Source organism: Aulostomus chinensis, chromosome 20 (assembly GCF_037954235.1).
Source record: "Aulostomus chinensis isolate RoL2024-O1b breed Wild chromosome 20, RoL_Achi_v1.0, whole genome shotgun sequence".
NCBI lineage: Eukaryota > Metazoa > Chordata > Actinopteri > Syngnathiformes > Aulostomidae > Aulostomus > Aulostomus chinensis.
Window position 1 is genome coordinate 3272611 of NC_141339.1, and position 25968 is coordinate 3298578.

Here is a 25968-nt window from a genome sequence, read left to right on the forward strand (position 1 = left end):
TCTCATTGATATAGCTTTATTCTCTTGTACATTATATATCATACTAAAATAAACACAAGTTAAAAAAATGAACAAAGAAACTGTACAAAAAATGTATATATACTACATCTTAATTACAGAACAGTCTACTGTCCAAAAAAGGCACTAAATTCCGAAATGGGCAATACAGTAATTTTCAACATAACTACATTTGAGATTGATACAACAGCATTCAGTCCTCTTTATCAGGAGCTATATTGTGATGACGTGACTGGTGTTTCACTGGGGACACGGAAGGACATGGAGACATGTTGACCCTGACACACCATGAGTGGACGTCCCTGGAGAATAAGAAGCGCAACCACTGGAGTACACGACACTGGGAAGGGCAAACCCCCTTGTAGTCCGCTTCCCTACTGGAAATGCAACACCTGAGGGCTCCTCCTTCCATCCCAATTCTAGCAAGATTGAACGCTCACGTAAAAATACTGCTGGATTTAAAATTTGTACTTGCTTAGTGGGCCGAAGCATCTCTGAGACAACATGAAGGTTATTGAATTCAAAGTGTCTTGAAGTGAGAATCTCAAAATGCGCTGGCTTCCTTCCATGCATGACGAACTCGACTATTTCTACAGCCCAATATTCTTTACCTTCCTCACACCAAAGTCTGGGGCACAACACAGCTGAAGGACGAGCTGGATTGAACCCAGTCGCCATGTTGTCGTCCTCATGAGTTTACTTCTCCATCGCTACTACGTAGGGCTGGAGTGGGAACATATAGAGTGAGAGAGGAACTCCCACTGAAATGTGTTTTTCTACTCCTGTTGTATATCAGACGTGACTTAAGAAGGAAACTGCGCGCGCGGGGGGGGGGGTAATGTTTCAAGCTTTGTCAACAGCGATACTTTGATCTTTATAAGGTGCATCATCGTTTCTTTCACATGACAGCTGACTACCTCAGACACACGCGGGGGGAGACTGCTGTTCAGCCAAATAATGGATGACAGTAAAGAACAACAAAATAAAAAAAAAAAAAGACTGGGTGAATTAAAAAGGATGATTAATTTAACAACAAAAGCATGTTTCATTGAAAACATATGTCATTATTTTTGTACATTACCATAAAAAAATGAGTATAAATACATAAGTTCATCTTTCAACCCTTTCACTGTGTATCACAGGTCCCAGTACTGAGTCTATATGTGACTTAAATAGAGCTAGACTTGAGTCCAGAGAATACTATAACGGGGATCAATGAACCAGGTAGCTTAAAAACACAGAGCTAACGTCATCGACCAGACCAGATTAATCCATACATGAGCGTCCCGGGATTTGCTCACACTTGTGTGTCTGGGGCCCTGCTAGGAGGGACTTGGTTCCATCACTAAGACAGGCGCTCCGCAATGAAGAAGAGTTTGGTATTTTGGTAAATCTGCTTAATCACTTTCACATTTAGACAATAACTCACACCACACAGTTAGCTTAGCCTAGTTTAAAGCCTGGAGCGAGAGAACTCGTTAGCTTAGCTTAGTTAACGACTGGGAGCTAGCTGGCTCCATCTACAGATAAAAAATGCTTACAACCATCCTGATACTCAATTGACCAATTACCTGATTCTGTCTCCTGTAAAAGTATAAAAATGGATTGTTTTATACTTAATACTTGGATAATTAAAAGGATATCAACCCAGAGACGGATGTGTCACCATGCTAAGCTAACTATCTCCTGGCTTTTACCATGTAGCACGCAGACAGAGTGATATTGACCTTTTCATATAACCGAAGGCAAGAGGTGACTAAGCATTTTCCCACAATGCAAAACTGTTCCTTCAGTCCAGATCGGGGGACGTCAGTGGAGAAAGATCCCCTTCAAAGTGGTGATTCTACCTTTGAGGTGATTGAAACGACCTAGAAACAAAGTGCCTCACACGCTCTTCTATTCTAAACCATTTCAAGTGTTGATTTAGACTTCTCACTAAATCTTCATAAAGCACATTCTTCAGGCTAGCATTAAGAGGCAGAGCCACAGAACGAGGAGTAAAAGAGCTCACAGATATTTGAGCGTGTCTGGCTGCTATCTTTACTGACACAGGCCCGCTGTCGTTATCACGTCACACGTGAGGAGAGAACTAACATTCGCCAAAGAAGCTTTGGATGAACACGAACACCATCGCCACCACCTCGACCAGTCTCTGGTGCTCAGACCTGACTCACCAGTCTGCTTCATAAGCATCTTTTCCTTTGGCATGGATGATTAGAACAAAGCACAATTCCCCGTTATTAGATAGCTTACATTTGCTTGATTATCACATTGACCCTTAACTGATTCTTGTAGCCTCAAACACTTCATAGTGTCACTGCCGAGCTAAATATCAAAGTGAAATGATTAGATATCCAGTCACCATTTGGGCTAAGAACACCTAGACGCGTTGCTGCTGCTGCTGGATGGACACACACCTGACAGCATGTGCAGGTAATCCTTCCCACCTGCTCTACAGGGAGATGACGTTAAGGCTACTCCTTCTCTGGTGACTCAACAGCAGCTGATGGTGAAACTCAAATCCACTCCAGTGAGGAGCCACGTGACTGGACGCTTCTCTGCCCGGATCTTCTTCTCTGTCCCCGTTGGTGTTTCCCACAATGCTTGGAGACTGCTCGTCTGATGAGTTGCACGATGAGGAGGGTGACTGTTGAGGGCAGGTAGGTAGGTAGGTAGGTAGGTAGGTAGGTAGGTAGGTAGCGCACCATGAGGTGAGTGTGACTGAGAACCATAAGAACCATATATCATATATACAGTACAAGGTTATTCTTCTGAGGTTGACGTTGAGGTGAGATAGACTGAGGATCGGCTCAGACAACCAGGGGGAGGGGCAGGGCGTGAGGAAGAGGAGAGGAAGGAAAGAGGAGGTAGGGAGGAGAGCAGAGTTCCTGGGTTGCTCTCTTGTCTTCTTTCCGTGGAACACTGACACAGAGATAAGAGGATGTCTAGTGACCCACGTCGGCCAGCTGTGTCAATATATTGGGCAGCGTGGGCTGAGGTGAATGAGTGGGCTAATTACTGTTAGCACGGGGGGCAGGGTGGGGGTGGGGGGGACGCAGAGTGAACGGGGGCTGCGGGACAGATTCAGAAGCTTTTCTATGTAGCATTATTTGAGTCTCTTTACTAAGCCCCACCTTCTCTACTCCTCCTCCTTCCCTTCAACCTCTACTGGCTTCCTCCACCCCACTTCCTCTGCAGTTCATTCGTCCTCCAGGGACTCCGTCTTGATGTCGCTGGGGACGCCTCCGGTTCTGGACAGGGCCAGGATGGTGTGGTTGACAGCAGCCATCTCCACTGCCAGAGAGATGGGGTCCTGGTGCTCGCTGTGTGCTGCGCTGTCATCCTGAGGCAGAGAGGGGAGGGGTCAGAACCACAGGGGGAAGTCTGCCTGTAGAGGGAGCAACTGAGAGGCTCTGACTACAATCTGAATGCAAAGACGCGCAGCACTCTCTGTTCCACCGGTTTTCTTTAGAAGTCGGAGATAAACAGTGTGAGACAGGAAGAAGAAGAAGATGCCAACATGTCATGTGACAGGGTGCATGTGTGACGCTGCTCTCCTGCAGAGGGAAACTCGTCTCACTGCTATCAAGTAATTCCTTGCAGCCTGAGCAGGCTGTGAGAAGTAATTCAGCTACTCGGAGGATTAAATTCTCATCACCCAGAGCTAAAACTGCTGCGCTGCATTTTTACTGGTTGAGAAGAAGAAAAGACCACATTGTCTCAAGTCTGCAGTAAAACATTTACTATTGCTGGTAATCACACTTTTTTACCTGACCAGCAATTGGGTTTTATTGTTTCTCTATCTAAGGTTATATCCTGAGGCTGCACTGAATCACACAACACTCTTATTAGTATTCAGGTGGACTGTATTCCAAAGCAGTTCTTTGTTCGGTACGTATTTAGTGGAGGCGATAAAGGGAATCTGGACCAACACCATCACTCTGCTATCCCATCTCTATCTGAAACAGCCTCCTGGCTTTCAGATCTCAGAGGTTACGAGGGACACCTGAATGCACCATGAGGTCTCTGGACCACAGGCGTAAGTGTCACTGTAAGTGTGGTAGAAGCTCAGTTGAACCAGGTTGGATGTGGAAACGGAGCAACTGCAGCTCTCAAGAGTAGATGTGTGATGGTTCCTGCAGGGTTGAGAGAGTCGTGGTGCAGGTGAGTCCGCTCAGGTGCAGGTGGGGGAGGAGGGAGCAAGGTTCACACACCAAACAGCAGAGCTAACCACATTTAATGCTTTGTAACCTGGCAGTAAATGTTCCTGTTGAGCAGAATCCTTCTATCGTGTGCTAGTCAGGCCTGACGCTCTGCTAACATGAGCTGACATAGACAAGCAGCTGCTCCACCGCGGCAGGAATTTGGAACTAATTCAGCGTCTCACAGAGGGGATTCGCACTGTGTAGAGGTGACATCAGGCATGACAGTAAAAATGAGCTACGCATGTTTTACTGGAATGAAGACACACGGCGGGCATGTCCAGGTGGGAGGAGGCGGTACCTGTGTTGGCGATGTGGGTTCCAGTCGATAAAGGCCAAAGGGTCGGCTGAGAGGTCTCTTGTCAAAGTAGGGAAGATCACACGCCTACAGGAAGGAGAATTACTCATTTAGCTAAACAGCATTCAAAAGTATCGACTCCCCGCTCTCACAATTATCCAGCATGTCTCTCTTGACTGCCACCTCGCCATCTTTCCTTCCAGACGCCCTCAGTTGTCAGGAGGGTAAAGATTTGCAGGCTGTGCAATCAACCGAAAAGCTGAGGGATTTACACCGAAGCACAAATTCCATCTGTAGGTTTCTAAAATAATGCAGAGCAGCGCGATTTTTCCTTGGCTGGGGTTCAGTGACAGTGTCAGCAACAGTTCTTAATAATGATAGAGAACTTGGTGTGCTTTCTATATTTGGGGAGGCAATATTCATTCATACAGAGTGAATCAGAGGAGCAACTGTGGCCCCATCTTTATTAGTCCCAACAGTTTGTCTTTCTGTAGGAATCTTTGAAGTCATGAGAGTGCAGAGTTTCACTCACAGGCAACAAGCTGCTGGCTTATCAACACAACTTCAACCCCACTGAGAAGCTAAGTTGTTAGGGGAACTGATGGACTGTCCTATTCGATCATAGGGGAGTAAAATGCCCGAGACAAGCTCATAACAAGCCTCTCCTCAAGAAATGATGCAGGAAGAAGACTCGTGCACATGATTATGATGTAAAAATGAGGCTTTCTCATGTGCATCATCTGGTTGAATGTGTCTCGGCTGATCTCTACCTGCTCTGCAAAGTCGTTCCCATCAATGTCGTCGCTGTTGGAGTGTCCCCCGGGACTCTGGACGTCTATCCCATGACTCTCCAGGATTGTGGCTTCTTGGAGGAAAAGGATGAATTGTTAGATTGATGACCGACCACTGTAGTGTCCCTCAGCACATACAAAGAAGCAGTGAGTCTCCACTGGGGGTGCGTGACCTGGGAGTACTTGTGAAGCATCAACATACTGAGGCAGTTGTAACACCTGAACATTATTGTTAGAATTGACAGTGCATGAAAAAGTAAGCTAAACTAAAAAGGTATATAACATTAGTCCAATGGAGAAATTCACTGATTAAATGTGGAATTACACTGCAAGAAGAAATTATTAAATCGTTAAAATAGCAAACAGTAGTGGGAAAAAGAGTGAGCTGGATTCAAGTTAACGATAAATGTGAATATTAATAGATAAACTGCTGAAATACTTGCGAAATGAAATCACTGACTTATAAAACAGCCAAAAGTAGTGGACAACAGGTAAACCAGTGAGCTTGCAAGGTAATGAGGATTGTGAAAATTAATGGATAGACTGTAGAAACACTGAAGTACAAGGAACTGTTCAGATATTTAGGTGGCTAAAAGTGGGGGATAAAGAGATTAAACGGGGAACCTGCTTAATCCTTGACTAAATGAAATGGTTTAAATAGTTCAAATAGCTGAAAAGTTCAAATTGCCCATTAACAGAAACATTTAAAAAGCTGAAATAGGCAAAACACAACTTTGACTGATCCTGCTCTACAAAAAGGTACCTGACACCTATTGTAGGTTCATGCACCTGCCAAAAGTTGGGCTGCACCCCCCTCCATTCTCATCAGTTACGAGATCGTTTAGCTGCAGGTGATCACAACGGGTCAAAAATCAGCGCTCTAATTACAGTGATGCATTTCAAAGTACAGGGGATCACTTTGGTCAGACAGGGAGTCACTGCAGCTTGGAGGAGCTCATCACCCAGCGATGCACGAGCCCCAGAATGGCTGCAGCAGTCAGATTCCTGCCATCACTAATGAAACATGTGACCATCAGTGAGTACTGGGGTAAAGTGATCTTTTCACATTCAAGCTAAAAAAAGTTTGCATTTCCTTGTTTCTTTATTGGACACCTCAATCTTCGGTGATTTGCTGCCTCCTGTCGATGTGGAGGGTGAAACAGGAAGCGCTAACCGTTCAGCCTGCCTGTAACAGGCACCTTTAAATACATCACTTAAATGGCTTTTAAACAAGATCTGCTGTGTGGTGTCATCCCAGTCCCTCCCCAAGGCCACATTACCAATGTTAGCTCGTCTCTTGATCTCTTTGCGCCGGTTGGCAAACCAGTTGTAAACTTTCAGGGAGGTGACCCTCTCCAGATCCGACAGCTTCTTCCCTGCAACGAACCACATGACAGTGAGATGACAGTGAGGATAACCTGGTTTGTCCCCAGTCTGTTCTGATCCTTTTAATCTACCACACTCGTTTCCTTGTCCACCCCTCTGGCCCTTAGAGGTGACACGTCCTCTCTTATCTGGGTTTAGACTTCACAAATAAGATTTTAAGAATGTAAATATACAGTAAATGAGCAGCTGTTGTCTGCTGCTGTTGGACCAATGCAATGGAACACACTTGACCTGTGTGATGTAATCAACTGCAAAACCGGTTTATCCACTTAAGCGCTTCCACACTGAGGGCTGGAGGTCGACAGGAGACGTATCAGACGGAGAACAAAGATCAGCACCACAAAGACGCAGTACAAAAAACCAAACGGGTGATTTGACTGAGCATTATTGATCTCATGTCTCTATTTGTCACTGATGGTGTGAAGTTACAGATTCCAGCTGTAATAGATGTAATCCTCCTCAGCTCAAAAACGTATCAAGTGTGTTAAGACGCATTATTGACACAGATAAAGATCATTTCCATGGTAACATTGAGAACAATCCCTTTATTAGCAGGTTATATTTGTCAGAACGTTGAACCTTCTCCTTCCTGGTGCACGTGGTTTACCTGGTTTCTGAATAACAGCATTGCAGGCGTTTGCTATCTCCTCCCGTTTGGCCTCATCTGGATACTGGTTGTCGTTGAAGTAGCTATAAATAGCACAAGAGTCACACTGATTGAATTAATTTCATCACACAAGGACGATGTCACCACTCTGCAGTTACTGTTGTACACGCTAACACTGAGCCAATTTTGGGATTCAAAACTTGGTTTCCTCATCCTCCAGCAGCTGCAGTATTACTTCCCCGAGAAGCAGTGAAACTTCCATTCATCGTCTTTTTATCGATAAAATCTCTATTATCGGCCTTCTCACCTCTCCATCACTGCAAGACACTCTTTCCTCCAAGTGAAGCGGCTTCCCCGACGCAGCCGGAAGGTTCCAGGGGCAGTAGTGAGAGGAGGCGGGGTTTGCCTCCACTCCATCTCTTCCAGAGGCAATGGAGCCGGCCGCATGTTCAGAGTAGCACCTGAGCAGAAAGTCCAAGATCGAGTTACCACTAAAGAAGCCTGACAGGAGCAGTTCACACAGAAGAGGACGTCAAAGTGTACAAACTGCAGGAATGATGTGCATAGAAGGTGCTTTGAAAAATGAGCTGAAAAGCACAGAAGTTTGTCCCTTCATGAAAATGTATGCCGGATCCTACGTCACCTTCGGTAAATCTAACGATATATTCTAATTAAACATGCATCTGAATAGTGCTGACAGGGATTGTGCTGCATCTGAAGTCACAACCACAGCAGAAGAGAAAGGCAAGCAAAAGCTCTGATTAACAAACTCCCTAAACTAGCCAGCTTAAAGCTCTGACATGTTATGAGGTCAGAAGCTTATTCACAGTGTCATAACCTCATCTGCCACACGTGGTGTGAATCCGCCCTAAATGGGTCACGCTGCAACTGGCTGAGTTATCAGAACAACATGAATGGGGCATCCGTTTTCTCTGCAGCAGTGATGGAGGTGTGTGTGTGTGCGTGTGTGTGTGTGTGTGTGTGTGTGTGTGTGTGTGTGTGTGGGCTGGGCCCCGTCTGGCCATAAATAGGAGAGAAGCTGTTTCCAGCAATGACTGTTGGCAGGGCTCCACCGAGGAACATGCCGCAGAGGACGGAGTACGGGACGTCTGCTGCCTGCCTATATGTTGGTACAGCACAGATATGCGTGTATGCAAGCGCACACGCACGCACGCACGCACACACACACACGCACGCACGCACACACACACTAGCAGGGCATCTACTGTTCTTGCAGTTAACCATCTACAGTGCACGGTGGATGTAAAACTACAAGCTTTTGCAGAGAAAAATCTTTCCTTACGACAGTAAACTCAAACATAAAGAAGACTATTTTAGATCCGTCCACTCATGTGAACTCTGCTGTTAAATGAGAGACTTTTGAAGCCACAAAACAATCAGTTGAGACTTGAGAGTACAAACATTCACACTGACGTTTTGATGTGGTAAAAGCTGAAATAAGAATAGGTGAGAATGACAGGCCTCTAAGGTCAGGACACTGGGAGGCGCGTTCTTTAAAGATGCGAGTATTTAGAACATGAGAACATTTATCTGTTCTCTGTGATATAAACCTCTACAACACCCAGCTTGAGTTTTTCTATTAGGTAGACATCTTCCTCCCTGGTGCAGTGAGGAACGTGCAGGCAGGTAGTCACGTGTGCACCATCTAGAAATACATTCATAACAAAATACGATTCTACAATTACACATCAAGGACACAATTTCACCATGAATATTTACTGACCAGAGGAAGCATTGAGAAATATTGAACAACAATGTTGTTCTCCGTCAGAAAAAACACACACCTCTCACGACAGATGCAATGACATTTTATCACGATTGCCATCATCAAAAATCAGCAATCGTGAGATCGCTCAACTGTGCCTGAAGATACACTCCGTTAAAGGAGCTCGTCTTTTCCTTTGGGTTACAGGGACCAACCCGTCTGATTTTGTTCTGTTCCAGAAGGCTGAAATATCCCCCCCGAGCTCCCTCACCACTGCCACTCATACTGCCTCCGCCACACTTTCAGTTTCATGGTGGTTTTCAGAAGGGGGCGGGGCCAACACAAAACACCCTGGAAGTTCAGCGGTCTGTGGGAGACTGTTGCTGCTAACTTTGGCTGAGGCAGAAAGGCGTGACAGTGTGACTTAAAAGCCCGGGATTCACACATGGTTATCGTGGTAATTACAATTTTCATGATATTACTGACCATCTGGGAATTTTACAGAGATTATCCAGATAACTGGTGACGTTACACGCCTACAATCACCTCCGATTCAATCTTGATTTGCTATTTGCTTGTGTTAGACGGGACTTAGACTTACACTCCACACATCAAAAATGACTCACATTATTTGGAGTAGAGCAGCAGCTAGCAGGACATTCATGTTTTGACCTCTGTTATTAAATATTAATACAACTAGAGTTGAGCTGTCCTGAATACCATTTTTTGGGGGGCTTGAGAGCTTAGGTGTTCATTACCTGAGAATAACCAAAGCTTCACCCAAATCAGGGTTTAAAAGAATGCAGGTCGCACAAGGCAAACATCAGCCATGGAAATTTTGTGGCGGCAGATTCGTGACATGCCAGCTTTGTTTAGCAGATCTAGGACTCGACTATTTGGGGTCATGTCAGCACATTTGGAGGTTCTTCCAGACCTGCACATTTTTCCGGCATCGTTTCTGTGTCGTGAAAGCCTGACTGCGGTGCGTCACGACGGCAGGGTTAGCGCCGCTGACTTTAGAGACACAGCTGCCACTCACAGAATTATGAGGTTGAAGCTCCAGCTGAGACCAAGTACTGATAATTTCAATTTAGCATCATGAATAATAAGCACAATGTAGCACCTCTACTCCTGCCTCATGTGGGACGATTGATGTCACCTAATGGGAAAAAAAAAAAAGAAAAGAAAAAAGCCACGATCATCAAATACTGATTTGGACGTTGATTGCCATGGCGACAAATGAAGCTTTGAAGCATTCACGTCAGCCCTAAACTAGAGTTCTACTCACCAGACAGAGGGTGCTGAACATGAACATGTTGCATTCAGCTTAGAGAACTTAAATCTTGGGCTTGCATCATCTCAACCATTCCAAATCTTTTTGGTTAATCTGCTCTGGTCTAACAATCTATCAGTCTATCAGAGGTGCATTCACTGGATCCACCAGCAGCCAGGTGTAGTGTCTCAAGATGCCACTTCAGTTTGGAGGCTTTCAGCACCTGAGAGCATCCAGCCACACGGTGGCCTCATGCATGATGGTATTTACGCACAAGTTTTTCTATGAAATAATGACGCTATCAGGGTTCTGCTGTATTTGTGACATCATAGGCGAACCTCATCTGTTAGCATATCAAATTCAGCATCTCAAACTGATGAAGTGGTTTTGCTTTGTGCTGTTTAAAGACACAACGTCCATCATGATTTCAAGAGCTTACATTTACAAGCGTTTCGCAGCCCACTAGGGGGCGCTGGTCATTGAGAAACAGAACCTTAAAACAATTACAATGAATATGCATTGCTGTTATATAATCTTGACAAAAACAAGCACTCAGTTCTCTCTCATGCAAGTCATTTCGCCAGTCTAGATGCTTCTGTTAGTGAATAAAATATTCACTGGCATTGAGGCATGACAGCAATCACATCTCCCTGCACCACTTTAACTGCAAGACGCCGACTACTTCTACTCATCTCATCAACAGTTGAACAGGAAACTGCAGGCAGCTGAGTGTTTTCCTACTGTGCTTCCTTTCTTTGGAGGGTCCTCCCTGCTGCGCTGAGTGAGACAAACTCTTGTATCAGAGCATCCAAGCTGGAATCTCAACATCTCAGCCACCACTTTCAACAAGTTTCACATTGACTACAGAAACAAGTCAGTGCTGTTTGTCAGTTTCACCATCCTGGGAGGGGCTTTCTACGTGACTGCAGCTCTACAATGATCAAAACACTCAAACTCACACTGAGCACTGCTAGATTCCTCCTCACCTGGAGTGGTCTTCTCCAGCGTGTACCAGCGGTAGAAGGCCCTCTTCTTCTGCTCACTCAGGTCGGAGCCGTGCTGCAGGAGCCAGTGGGAGATCCTGCTCTGGCTGATACCTGCAAAGGCAAGGGGACGGTGACGAGCGTTGCATTGTTATTCTCAGTTGAAGATCTTTCAACCCTCAGCAACCAGAAAATAATGCCAACTGGTTCAGCATCTCATCATGCTGCTGGCGTGGTGGTCCGAATAAAAACAATCAGTCCAATGATTCAATTCTAGAAATTCTGGATCGGAAATTTCTTACATTTATTACTTAACATAGATTTACAAAACCAAAACAGAATAAATAATCGTGAAAATAAAAAGTGCTAATTATATTTGTGACTATTGTCAGAGAGCAACAGTGGTATGTACTTTAAGGCTCTTCTGGACCAGTGTGACATCCTTCAACAGGTTAAAGACATTCTTCATGTACAGAGACAAGACTAATTATTACGTGATATCTTGTGGCGGTACAAAGGTCTCTCGTTTGGTTTTCCTTGAACTGAGAAGCTTGCTTTTCACTCGTTATTAATCAAGGATTATTAGCCTCATTTTCCAGTTATTAGTTTAAATGACCAAAAATCAACTAATAAAGTGTAGCCAGTTTTATAAATTAGCGAGGGCCACGGGCCATTTGGCCCCCAATTTCGCCAAGAATGCCTCCAAAACCCACGTTGCGAGGGCCAACATCGCCCCCTAGTGTTTGCCAACACCTCTTTATTCTCCAGGAATTAACAAGGTTGCGCTGATTATGTGAACGCGGCGGTGCGCGCCCCCGCCTCTCACTGCATGTCCTACCTGAGCTGCTGTGCTGTGGTAGATCACGGGCCGCCGGTTGGTCAAGCCAGTTAAACCACCCACCCACCGAAGTCAACCAGTCGGAGTTCCTCCACCACTCCCGCTAACACGTCGACGGACAGACGGACCCTGCCAGCCACGATTTTGACCTGGAAACTCGACGGTGACGAGGCGTCATCCTTATTTGCTCCGGTCTTTTCTAGTCTGGTAGCGTGCAGCTGCCTGAGTGAGCGTGATATTACTTTGTGGTACTGTAACGTTACCGTGACATCATTCACGGTGCCGTGACGGACTCGGTTAAATAGCTTAGCAAGGCAGCTAATATTTAAGCTAGCTTTCGTCAGCTTGCTAACATACCATGCCACGCACAGCGAGGCACGTCCTGGGAAAATGTAAGCTTAAGTTACTTTTTGTTTCACAAACTCGTAATTATAAACTTACCATTGAGGCAAACTGCTGTTTTAGTACCGTACACTACTTCACTCTGGGGGTGCTGTGGAGCGCGACATGAGTCGGAGCGCCCCCTACTGGATACACAAGGACACCATTTCTAATAAAAACACCGTGTTAACGGAATTTTATTACTGGACGTTACATGTTAAAATCGGCGTCAATCGGCAGACTTTATATGCTCCAATGGCTATAATCGGCTGATTAATCAGTTGGGCCTTGAAAATAACCACACTCTTAACGACAACTTTTCCCATGGCCCCAATCATTTTTAAAACACCCCCTTTTTTTTTTTTAGACTGTGGGGGCCAAAATTGCCCCCAAAATATTTTCTTAGTTTCATACCTGAGTGTAGCCAGCATGGCATGTCCATCCAAAATCTCTGGACTTCTCTATGCCTCAGAAGTCCAACGTCGCCTTAATATGATTAAAAATATGTTCCAGGGACGCATGAAGTGGCGCCACGTCCACATCTATGTAGGGCCCAGATACAGCCACTATTTCCTCCTCCATGATTCATGTGCAATGCAACTACAGGGTCCACTGACATGTCAGAACATTACTGTGTGTATCATCATGTGGTAGTGTTTGCAAACACTTATGAGCCTGGGATGGAGGGTGGACCGACTGCATCAAAGACTGAATGTAGCCGTAGTTCGGTGGCGACAAATGCGTCTTCCCCGCTGCGAACGTCTGCTCAGTAGGGCTGCACCATTTGATTTGGGATATGATTTGATTTGAAATGAGTGGTCATGTTTTTAACCTTCTCATTTTCATTGAAAACTCTATTAAAAAGCTCACGGTGATTTTTGCAGGAATCTGTATCATACGAAGATGTTTTCTTGACTCTGAACAATGTCAGCAGGACGTCCCTGCAGTGCCACAGTATTTCAGTTTAAAATGGTATTTTGACACACTTAGCCTTTAACTGTCCAGCTCAATTAGTGTCAATTTGACAAAAGCTCAACTGTTTGTCCAACCTTGCGACGTACATGCGTTTTTGCTTTGTTTTTTAAACTAAGGTCAACCCGCTTTAGAGGGCCGACTGATCCTGATCCTGCTGTCGCAGAGCAGAAGAGGAGGTGACATCACAAACTGTCACCACACCAAAAAGAAGTGAAATATATCAAATCGCACCAGAGCTTCATCTCGTGGACTTTTACGTCCTCTTTAGCAAGGAGGGGTGTTACTTTTTCTACTTTATATCGTTGCTCCAACTTTGTCAAACTCAACACCGGCTGTACAAGTCAGGGAAGTTACTGGAGCAGACGACAACCTTACACTGCCTCCTTTAAATGGTTGATGGTGGAAAGTGCGTCCGAGACTGGAAACACCTGAAGACAGTTGCAAATGGCCGTGTACTGGGGTTTTTGGTGTTGTGATAACCTTTATTTGACTAACCAGTGACTTGTGCCACCACTGCCTGAGAGATCCTCCGGTTCCCCAGGAAGGCTTTGATCTCCTCCTTCACCATACTGCTGTCCCTCCTGCAAACACACAATCAGACACACACACACACCATGAATAAGTACACAAATACATTCCTTGATAGTGTCAGCAGCAATGTGCATGACGACTAGTGCCGTGTCAAAAAGGATTTCAGCTTTTTCACTCCGTCCATGGATTTGCACACATCAGTGTGGAGCGAGCAGACGTGCTGTCATTTAGCAAGACTTGAAGACAAAATGTTGTTCCCTCGCCTCATGGCTGCTGCTTTACATCAGGCTCTGGCCTTTTTATACTATACAACGGCAGATTTACTGTTCTCATTCCAAACTGAACAAATCTGTGTTTTTACATTCTGACAAGAGAAAGAACAAAGGCTCCATTTTAATTAGCTGCCTTCTTGCCGCCTTATTGTTCTTCTTTATAGCTCACACACTGTCAGTGTTGCGTTTCAGAGAAACACAAAGGCAGTGCCTTGGAAAATCAAAAGGAGCTGAGCTCTAATCATGTGATCTAGAATTTCTAAATGTATGTATATGGCAGACATGTTTTTGCTACCTCAGTCATCAGCAGCAAAAACATGCAGAGAGTTGCAGGAATACAGGGTGGTGACTGAACATGTGCAGTCACACAGTGTACCCACCCAGCTTTCTGGCTTCCAGCCCAGTCCCCTCCCCTTTATGTACACAATCACACACACACACACACACACACCAACAGCCTTATTGCTGCCTTGGCGTCATTCCTCGCAGCTGGCAGATTGTGCACACCTGTCAAATATAAACTGGGTGGTGCATTCATCCTACTAAAACTCAAGTTTAAGTCATTTCTAGTGGGCACCTACCCACAAGCAGCTTAAACCAGAGGGGCAGGGGTGCTCCAGCCACACAATCACAGCATCCTTTGAACCACCATCTCAAAATGAGGCGGGCATCAAAGTCCTGAGCGCTCAGTTAGCATATTTCTGAAATGAAAATGCGTCACGACTCTTGACATCCAGCATCAATATCCTCCACACCAGTCTCTTGTGGCGCAGCTAAAATTAGAGTTCAAAAACGCTGCCTGTATCGACACCAGTGAATCAATGTAGCACAAGCGGCTGTACAAGACTGAGGAGGAGTGGGAAGTGGAGGAGAGTGGAGGAGGGCGGGAGGGAGAGAGGTGTGGGATGCCAGCTCAAAGGCCAAACCCCTGCAGAGACGGAAATGTGCACTTAAAAGTGAGGAAAATTCAGAAGGGCACAGTGGGATTGTTGACAAGCTGAAACGGCATGTCACACCCCCGCAGCCCCGCCGAGCGAGACACTGGAGAGTCCTACATGCGGGGCGGACGAGGGCTTTGAATGCTACTTAACTTCTCGGGCTATCTAAAGAGGACATGTAATTTAATGCAGAGGCAGCATGAATGAGCGACAGAAGAGCTAGTGCAACTCTGAGGAGAGAGGGAGAGAGTCGGGGCTCTATACGACGGTTCATACAGGGCAGCGAGAAGGCAACAGAGGCCCGCAGCAGTAGGAGACGGGAAGCTAATGTACAAAGTACTTAGAGGAAGAGAGGAGGTGGCTAACATGCCAACTGTGCTGTTTAGTGAACACTGACAAGGCCATGTGAGTAATGGCGCTAAGTAACTAGTAGGTAGCTATTCAGAGAGTGTGATTTCAGACCTTGTGCCTGTCCTTTCATGAAATATTGCCACTGAAAGGCTTTTCTTCTGTTTCTTCTCCCACAGGACGCATCCCTGTAATACCGGCTTTATTGACTGTACACATAATCTAAACAAGATCTCCTTTCTGTGCTGCACGTCTTTGTAAGGCGCACGCTGTTCAAGACACACTCATCATCACACTGTCATTTGGTGGCCTGAATGACTGAAGAGAAAATACCAGTGCAGCTCTTCACCTTGTGACCTTCTTCTTTGTGTTCAGGCTTAAATCCTTGTTGTAAATGTGGTACTTCATTCTTCTCAAAGTACCAGTACAGTACTAGTACTAAGAGCAGAATTCTACATCGCAGGTGAGTGGAAGAAAGCTGGTTAAGACAGGGAAAAGAAAGCCCAGCTCTGTCTACTTGGACCCCATCATACTTCCTCCACTTCATCACCACTTGAGGTTTTTACAGTTCAGCAAAATGCAACAGTTTTGCACTGAGATTGCAAGGCGTGTTTATTGCACGTTTATTACTAAAAGTATGTACAGTGTAATGATATCAAAGCTTATATTTTCTAATGTTTGGTTTTTCAAGAATTTAAATATTGCTAAGAAATAAAATTATTTAGCTTTTAAAGACAAAACGGAAGAAAACAACTGATAAAAGCAAAATAGAAGCATCCCACAATTTTCTCTCCTGCTCTATGATCATCATATGATAAGCTGGAAATGCGTGCACACACACACACGCGCACACACACAGCAGATAAATCATTGATGTTATTCTGTCTTCTATTAACACACTAAAGAGAAAGGAAGTATCACTCTGACAGAGGCCGACGTCAATCATTCCCTTACAACGAGTACAAGAGCAGAGTAAAACAAAGTTCGAAGGTGTCGCACTTCATAGGGCATCAAGAAAATAACCAGCAGATTCTTCAGGAAAGACAAAAGTTGAGCACCACGCATCAGAGTGCCCACATGGAGGAACGGCTCCAAAGTAACACAGAGGGTTTCACTGTAGCTGCACCAAACACAAGCCGTGCCTACACGGCCTGCATAAAGACTACAAGAACCAGTTTGATTCTGCATCCTGTTGTATTTAGTGATGGTGATGACAAGAGGAAGCGGATCCAAGATCAGATTTGTTCACACTCTTGGAAACCGTCTATGTGCTTGGACTTGGATGCACATAAATTATCAACACTACCTGATAATGTAGGACGCACCACTAGAGGCTCGTAAAAGATCTACGACAATGAAAGTCATGAAACGCAACCCAGATTTTGGATACACACTTTTAACCACCCAGCACCTCAAAGTAAAGCACCGGCCCAGCTGCAGCAGCGACAGAGATGCAAGCAAACGTGGCCAGCACCTCTCCGCCAGTCTCTCACGCCCCTCGGGGCAGTTCATCAGATTTTACACGGCTCTTGCAGAAACTTTAAAACTTTTCAACTTCCCACGTACGCGGAGGAAACACACTTGATGTGCAGGACTGATGCGGTTTGACCCCCACCTAAAACCAGAGCTAAAACGTTTCTTGCACTGAAAGCTCCTGAAGCTTTTAGATATTGTGATCTAATTCTGAAGCGCCGGCATCGTCGGCCTACTTGTTGGTAATCGAGAAAAATGCACAAAAATTACTGATCATTTTGAAATTTGTGTTTGTCAACGCAAACATGCAAACTGAGCTCGCGTTAAAGATAGAATCAACATCTCTACAGTCTTCTACTCATCAGGAACAACAAATATCTTTCAAAAAAATGTTTCTGTAAAACTTTTGCAATTGTTTAAAATAATGCGTTCTTTTTTTTTCTTAATCACTCACACTGACATTGTGATTCGAATTAATCGTGCAGCACTAATAGCTATTAAATGTAAACAAGACACTCTCTAGATTCTATAACTGCTTTTCAGTCAAAACACAGACCTCAAATATGAGGCCAACGAACACCGGAAAAGTCCTTAAAAGTCCCGCTAAGAGACAAAAAAGACCCAAAAACATTGAACATCTATCACCCAACGACTCTGAAGCCCATTTGCAACTGAGGTTCATGCATTATGATCAAGCTCAGCAGCTAAATAGATCTTTCTCCGCTTCTCTTTCCAAGGTCAAGAACCTCAATTCTGTTAAGCGTGTTCTAATAGCAGCAGCAGCATGGAGCTTCAGCAGCTGTTCTGCTTCGTGTCATTTAATAACAAATGTCTGCATCACAAGATCAAGATCAGGGCTTCCTCTGCTGTCACTCAAACACCAGCAGATCTCTGTAGCTGCCACAACAACGGAAGCTGTCACTGTGACCTTGGAGGCAAAAACAGCCTCCAGCTCCACCTTGACACACAGTAATGTAGTTTCCTTCTGTTACCAGCATAACTATAAAAACACAACTCCTTCAACACCCGGCCCACTGTTCTTGAAAAGGCATTAGCGATGGCTGCTTGTTGCAGGTTTCTCTGTGCCAAGAGGGATCCTTCCTTCATTCCTTCATGGCCATTTCACACAGCAAGAAGAGTCACCACACAGTGGGACTTGAGTCAATGAGGCCTTGAAAGCCAGCAAAGGACAAAACATTACAGCTACGTCTAAATGAGACAGCCAAAACCTCTGCCAGAGCTACCTCCAGCACCGCCTACTTCCTCCCTGGAACTACTGACCTCATCAGCTCCTCCACCTTGTCGTCCACGTCCAGGTCCTCCTCTGTAGCTTCAAACCCAAAGGCTCGCGCTGCTGCTGCACTGTTCACTGGGTATCGTGGAGGAGACAGCTTCCCATTGGGTGTGGCGGCTAGGCTGTCCCGCCCATTTTGTGACAGCGCCACCAGCGCCACCGGTGAGGGCAGGATAGTGGAAGGGGGTGGCGGCCCCGGAGGTGGGGAGGTGTCATAGCTGTTGCTTGGAGATGGTGAGAGGCCCCCGCTGGTGCCAAACTGTGTCTGCGTGGCGGTGGAGATTTTGGAGGTTGTAGAAGAGGCGGCAGTTGCAGAGTGATCGGCGATGACGGCCTCGCCGCTGTTGTTGCCGTTGCATGTCACAGAAGAGGTGGTGGTTGCAGAGGCAGTGTTGTTATTGTTGAATGATGTGGTTGTGTTAGAGGCAGAGTTGTTGGTGCAGCTGTTTGTCCCACCTACTCCGTAGGAGGAGGAAGAAGAGGAGGAGGAAGAGGTGCGGCGACCAAACTTGTCACCGTGCTCCCGGTCCAGCCGGTCCAGAGTGTCAAGTGCATGCAAGATCTCCTGCTTGGTCATGCCGGAGCGACGCAGCCGCTGCAGCAGATCTATCTGTTCAATGGTGAAGCGCGGCTCCTCGCTGAACTCAGACATTCTGCTGCTGGATGAGAGACAAGACAGACAGGTTGTGAGACAGAGAGAGGAAACAGGAAATGCAGGGGGAAGTTAAAGAAAGGTAAGAGAGTGGATTTTCAAGATGTTGAAGTGAAACAAGAAGTGAAAGTGAAACAGGAGGACAAGGAGGACAGGCAGAGTCAGGCAGAAATGAGACAGATGAAAAGATAGGCGAGGAGGAAATTAGAGGATTAAGTAGGAAAGGGTGAAAAGGAATGCAACTGCAGATGGGCAGAAAAGGGAGAATGAGAGGAAAAGGAGGTAGAGAAACGTAGCGGAGTGGAGGGAGAGGGGTAAAGTAGAAAGAAAAGGGTGGGAAAGAGGAAAAAAAAACCTGCAAGAAAATAACACAGCAGCAGATAAGAAAATGAAGACAAGAGCGAGAGATAGAAGTGTGAAAGAAAAGGGAAGGGAGGGGCATAAAAATCAGCTATTTTTGGGAACCAGCAGGCAACACACGCAGAGTGCCAGAGTCACCTTGACAGCTGATGCGATCTTAACATTCTGACTGCCGTTCTTTAAGAGCTCCAATATATCCCCGGCACTGCACACCACCCACGCTGTATGTTTTTCATAAGCAATTTGCTGCGCTCAAAATCAATGCAACTGGAATCAAGACTGCGGCAGATTTTCTTTCTTCTGTGCCAAGACAACCTATGCGGACATGATAGATGGCTTAAAAAGAGGTCACTCACACATTTGTGTTACACTCAGCAGAGAAGAGGAAAAACAAGACGGGATCTTAGACTGTCAGCAGTGGTTTGAGGTTATCATGAAGGAAACTGAGAGTGACTGGTAGTCTTTAAAAGTCTGAGGGTCGAGCTGTAAAGGGAGCGGTGCAATTAGCAACATTTCAGACAAATACAGGGCACAGTCTCTTTGGGTCAGCACCGAAACACCACGTCTGTAACACAGCACATCTCAGTATGAGGGCTGAACAGCCACCACTCTACTTACTCACCATCATGACTTTAGGAACAAAGGTAATAAAGCTGTAAATTATTGTCAAGTTGAGTTAGACTGGAAGCATCCCAGCAACTGTGTTACATCTGCTTACTTTGAGGCGGATGTACTTGAGCAATGTACTGTACTGGCTCTGATTTCCTATGCAGAGATTTTGTAGCAATCACAGCTGTGGGTGACAAATCATTACCCATCCTGTTCAAGTATTTACAGAGTTGACTATTCACCCTGACAGGAGCTGGTGGAACTGACTGAAACACTCAGAGCAGGTTACGACCTGAATGTCAACAAAGATTTGACATAATCTGATGCAGATGCATGTCCTATACTGTTCCAGTCCAGGTCACATGAAACCGGTTTGACAGAGTGGAGGCAGAGAACAGAAAGTTCAGGACCGGGACTACTTCTAAGTAGCCTCTCAGGAGCGACTGGAGCGGGCCCGTCTCAGGCTGCTGGTGAACTTCCTCTCGATCCTCCTCCAGCCTGGTTGATGAGCTTTTCAAACTAAAGTTTAGCAACTCTCGGGCTCGAACCAACGGTTCACCGTTATCAAGCCCTACAGACGTTCAGAGCCGTGCGGTGACGGAGGGGACACGCCAGCCTCCGGTACGCTTCGAGACAACGGTGGTGCCACCGTCACGTTAAGACGTCGCTCCTGTGCAAACTGTCGCAGCCCTAAAATGATCCATACCGTCCACGGTCTGTATGCTATTGTTTGCTAACTATGGGGCCGTGGAGTTGGAGCACAGATCCGTCCCTCGCTTCATCACTGCGGGCAGCCGGTGATGCCAGCTTTCACGCCCTTTGCCCGATAGCGAACGTTTGCAAATGTTTCTCTGGCACACGGGCAACACACACAAAAATGACGTTAATTCATCCAGCGTGCAACCTTACAACCCCGAATCACAGCAATAACTTCTGTTTGTACCTGAAACGGTGCCCGGGCACCACGGAGGGCGGCTAGAGGCTCAGCGTTGACTATTTTGGCACGGCAGGGGTTGTGGGGTGATTAGCATAACATGCTAGCCATGTCAACGCTGATACTAGCTGGGGTTAGCCGGTGTTGCTGGCTAGCGCACATTTGATATTAATAACATCACTTTCAGCGTTGCAGATAGCCAACAACAAGACTCACCTCTGTTCCGATCGGCCACTTCACCATTTAACTTTGTAACGTGAGCAGGGCCCCGCGGTGTCGTCAACGGCCAGATAATGAGCCGCCAGCTCACCGTCGGACTCTTTTCCAAGGGTTTCTAATCAGAGGCGAATTATTTGCCTCTCTGCTTTGTCTGTCTGACAACAGCCATATTGACAACTAACACCTCCGAGCAGCTCCGAGGGAACTGTAGTTTTACACGAACAAAGGCCTCTACCACGCGGCGGCGTTTTTCACACTAAAAACTACAAATCCCTAAAACGAGGAAAGAAAAAAAAAGGGGGGGGGTGTCTCTGAGCTCTACAGTTGTCACCCGAAGGCGATGCAGTTTTTATTGTGACCACAGTTGTCCCATCGGTGCGGTCACAGCCGATGTAGTGGATTACTTTGAAGCAGAAAACGTGGAATTTTGGAGTTCTTTAAGTCAGGCGCTCATCGTCACACGGAGCGGCCATAACATTCAAGATTGTTTGGAAATGTTGATTAAATTGTTCGCCAAGTGACTCTCACTTCCCTTCTGTGAATGCAGACATAAAAGACAAAAACGCAAAAGTAATTACACATATGATAGAGAGTGTGTGTGTGTGTGTGTGCAGTTTTTCAACAAATAAAGTACAATTCAAATAATATCCTTCTGTTCTGTCTCACTGAAAAATTCAGTAAAAATGAAAAGAAGTTTTTGCTTCAAATTGCAGAGTCAACTTTTGTCTGTTGATGTATTGGAATCTTTTTTTTTTTTTTTTGCACAAACATAACGTTTTTTAACACTGAAGCCTGCAAGGAAACCGTGACGGCCAACACATAGCCTCCATGGAAGCCTCACAAGAACAAAAAGCTATATGAATAACAAAAAGCTTAATAAAGTACCAAAACATAAATTTAAAAAAATTCTTAAATCCATCCTCAGTGTTCGTTCCCTGGAGGCTTCAGGTTCCCACAGCTGCAGGTTTTTGTGTGTGTTTGCTTATTTTTAGTGCTGTCAGGCAATTACAAAAAATTAATCTAGTCTAATTAATCGCATTTTTAATCTCATGTCTGCTCTAAATCAACAAATAAAGAATTCGAATTCCAGGACATTACAAAATTTTAGTGCATGACTGCTCAAATGAGTACACTGAGAAGAGAAGATTTGAAATCCACATTTTCATTGGTGACTGAACAAAACCTCAGTCAGCGCGTCTTAAGGCGGAGCCTCAAACAGGCGCTTTGACCAGCGACGCACGTGTGAAGGGACGAGCCACCGCCAAGTACGGGTCCTTCAATGGGCCAAGTTTAAACTGCTCGTGTCCGGGTAGAATTCACATTGAATGCCACTCAAGTGTGCTATAATTAATCTTTTTAGGTTTGACTCTCTTTTCTTTTTTTTTTACAATCAAACACTTGCTGAAGGGTGATATCAAGTCTGAATAACACTGTATAATGCATTTGTTTCATGTAAACATATTCAGTATGAAATGCGACGTCAAAATTAGAACCATATAAGTAATCAAGCAAAGTACAGACTTTTTTTGTTGTTGTTTTTTTTTGTTAAGCAACATCGTGCAGTATTTCTTACGTATCTCTACTCAGTTATTGTCCTTCAATGTGGACATCCTGCAGCCCTCAGGACCCCTGCAGGGAAGTTCCCCATCGTCCCTGGTTAGTAATTCAGCCACGTAAATAAGCACACATAGCATAAACTATTCATAAGTAACATTTGTACTATAAGATAAAATCTTTTGCCTGATAATCATCTGAAGCATATTTTCCTACAGAGGTCACGCAGTGAACATCTGAGCAGAACAAACGCTCAGCGCTCAAAGTGCCTTTGAACCAGACAGTTAGACCTCGTCAGGGGCAGACGTGTTCAGTAGTCAGACACACTTTAAAACGTTTGTGTTGCACAACAGAACATGATGAATATTGATGACGTTCAAGCAGCTGTCTATATGACCTATCAGTCATGAATAATGCATCATGGACTTATGGGGCTCATTTAAGGTGCTTATGATGCCGTAGTTGCACTCGGCTATATGAGATATACACTACAGATTTCACTTAGAGTGGAGCACCTCAGCTTTTGTAAATGAGATGTGACTGCTAGTCTGCAGAATCGTCGCAATTCACTGTCTTGCAGTCGTGTTTTCATCCCGCCCAAGAGAGCGATGAGTTACAACGAGTCTGAACTCATCTTTCCACCAGACTGATATACGTTTTGATAGGATTTTATGATTGTGGAATGCATGTTCATCGCTTGCGTGGGTCATGTTGTTAAGTCTTGAAATATGGACGATATTATAACTTAATAACATTACTCCCAAGTCTTGAAGTTGCCATAGAGAGAGAAAAAAACAACTAATCCGAGTCTTTTTTGATAAGGTTTGTTCCCTCCATTTCATCAATTTGTTGTCATGAAATATAAATCAGTCGCGCTTCGGCCACAAAATATGATTTTTTCCCCATGACTTAATTAATGGTCATGATATATAACAGACATAACATGTTCCCATGCTTTGGTTGGGAATACGTTATATCTTGTGACCTTAAACTTGAAGGCTTAAAGTAACAAAACTGAGGGAGCACGTTGTATCTCTTGGCCACAAAAAGTGTTTTTCTCTCCATCTCCAGGGCCCAGAGTTGCCCTGTAACCTGGTCACTTGATGGTTTCTGCTTGAATAAATTTGTTTGCACAACCTAGTGACATGAGTCAGAGCGCTGTCATGCTGAAAAGAGAAATTATGCTGATGGAGGAAGGGTTCAGCAATGTGACGCAGCGACCTCATCCTGCTATCACACTGCATTCATGTTGCCTTGGGAGTTCTGTAGTTTTGTCTGGTGTCCGTGACCAACACCAGCCCAGACCACAACCACCAGCACCATGGGCCACTCTGCAAAATCCCCATCACTGGGCAATTATTCTTATCTCATAGATTCCCCAGCTGTTCAAACCACATGCTACACCATCTGGACAAGTCGCTGGTCAAATCCAGTCTTGCAGCTGCAGCCGACTCTTCTGCAGGCATGTGGTTGATTGGTTTCTGGTGCCAAACTGCTGGAAACCAACATCTACGGCACCCTTTTGTTGAAAAATGAGCATAAATTGCTGCAGTAATTTGTTGCTCCTGCTCAGAACATGCCAGCTGCCTTCCTCCCGTTGACTTGGGAGATGTGCGACATCCTCCGAAGGACCTGCTGTTGGATTTAGAAATATTCTGTTCTTCTGTAATAATTGAAGTGTTTCTGTGTAAAAACTTGGTGGAGGGGTGTAGAATGGGCCACTGAAGAACTCATTATATTTCAGGGCAGATCAGTCTATAGCTAAGTAGAAACAAGAAATCCCTTTTTCTATGCTTCAGATGGTGTAATACCACTCGTACTGGATCAACCCTCTCAGATTTGGTGAGAAACACCTTACAAAACTGGGATATAGTTATGATGAAGTCTCTGGGTTTCGTTAAACTGCATAACTGTCGCGAGGCAGTGGAAGACCGTCCTGCCCCCTGTCACCTCACCTCTTCTCCAAACTTCGTTTGATTAGTCCTAACCTGAAGACATTCACAGGCTGATTTAAAGTCATAGTTACATCGCCACCTAGTGGTTAAACAGAAGTGTGCCTGATGTATCAAACATTTGATTTACACTGTGTTATGTGATGCACGGTGGCACGAGTTCTTTAGCGACACCGCATGGACACAGGAAGTGAGGTTTGAACCACCGTGCACACACTTGTCGGCTCCTTAATGCAAAATAACGTATTTTCAGGTTACAGCCTCCTGTCACTGTACGGAGAGGCCACACACTACGACGTGCACAGGGGGGAAGGGCCCATTCTGGTAGCAGAGCCTGACTGGAATAGTTTTGAAGGAGGTTAATTGGAACACTGGCATGGAGAGAAACCACCGGTGGAGATGACACAGAGACCTGGCACATGGAACTCAGGCACTGAGGACACCGAGCACAGCGCAGCAGTGACACTGTAAAACGAGAGAAGTGAGCTCACCAAGCACTCCCCAATGAGACGGAACTCTCTGGCAGAGCAGGGGAGTGAGGGCCAAGTTGTCAGGTTGATGAGGTGAGGGGACGCAGGTGTGCCTCGCCCCATGCTGCAGGAGAAGCAGGCCACAGTTAGCCCCGTTCCTTATTATAGCTGTGACACACAATCACAAGGAAAAGATAGAGGAGGGATTGGTTCTCTTCGTGTAAAAGCTACTATGTTGCCACCTGCTGGATGGAAAAAAAATAACAGAAGCAGGCAAGGAAGGATGATCATCTACTGTATGGTATATTTGGCCCCTTGCATGTCTTAAGAGCCCCTCGGCCCCTTCATCTGTGTTCAGAATTGTGTTATCCATGTCTAAAACAGGCTTCGACTGCATGAGTTTGGTTTTCTGTTTCGGCTTAAACCGTATAAACTGACTTGTGCTGGTGTGGCGTTAATTCAAAAGTCTTCACGCGAAGCTCTGTCTCAAGGGAGTGCAGTGACTCATCTGTTCCAGCCTTTCCTCCGGGGGCTTTTCTCTCAAACACACACACACACACACACACATGCTGAGTTACGAATCGATTATTAATATCAGTCCGTGTTCTAAATTTGAGCACCTTGTTCCTCGCCAGCTGTCCAGAACCTCACAGATCAGGAATTCTGGAGGGTCTCAGTGTGAGAGAACGAACGATGAAGAGAACCGTCATATTTACGGAGAGAGGAATCTAATCGCTGCAGCAATGACTTGACGTTTACGTTCACACGTCAGACTTACACGACATAATACTGGATATGTCGAATAACATATTAATGTTTGGCTTAATGTGTGATGGGCAGTTATTTCGAGAAGTACTCAAGCACTGGTTTGGGCTCTGAAAACA

At 45.4% G+C, this 25968-nt stretch overlaps 1 protein-coding gene across 4 annotated transcripts; it reads right to left on the reverse strand.

Annotated features, from left to right (window-relative positions):
* hmbox1b (homeobox containing 1 b) lies at positions 1-25223 on the reverse strand. Of its 4 annotated transcripts, none has more exons than XM_086189638.1 (10): positions 25106-25223; positions 18322-18993; positions 13974-14059; positions 11288-11398; positions 7610-7763; positions 7303-7385; positions 6590-6685; positions 5289-5383; positions 4522-4605; positions 1-3361 (listed from the first exon to the last, which is right to left on the reverse strand). In XM_086189638.1, exons 2-10 carry the CDS (start codon positions 18984-18986, stop codon positions 3218-3220), a joined length of 1518 nt encoding a protein of 505 aa, XP_086045764.1. In that variant the 5' UTR covers positions 18987-18993; positions 25106-25223; the 3' UTR covers positions 1-3217. The 4 variants fall into 4 exon arrangements, with proteins under 4 accessions (XP_086045764.1, XP_086045763.1, XP_086045765.1 ...); XM_086189637.1 differs by lacking the exon at positions 25106-25223 and adding an exon at positions 21106-21299 and having other exon boundaries at positions 18322-18990; XM_086189639.1 differs by lacking the exon at positions 25106-25223 and adding an exon at positions 21106-21299 and having other exon boundaries at positions 5289-5380.
* Positions 25224-25968: the final 745 nt, after the last annotated feature.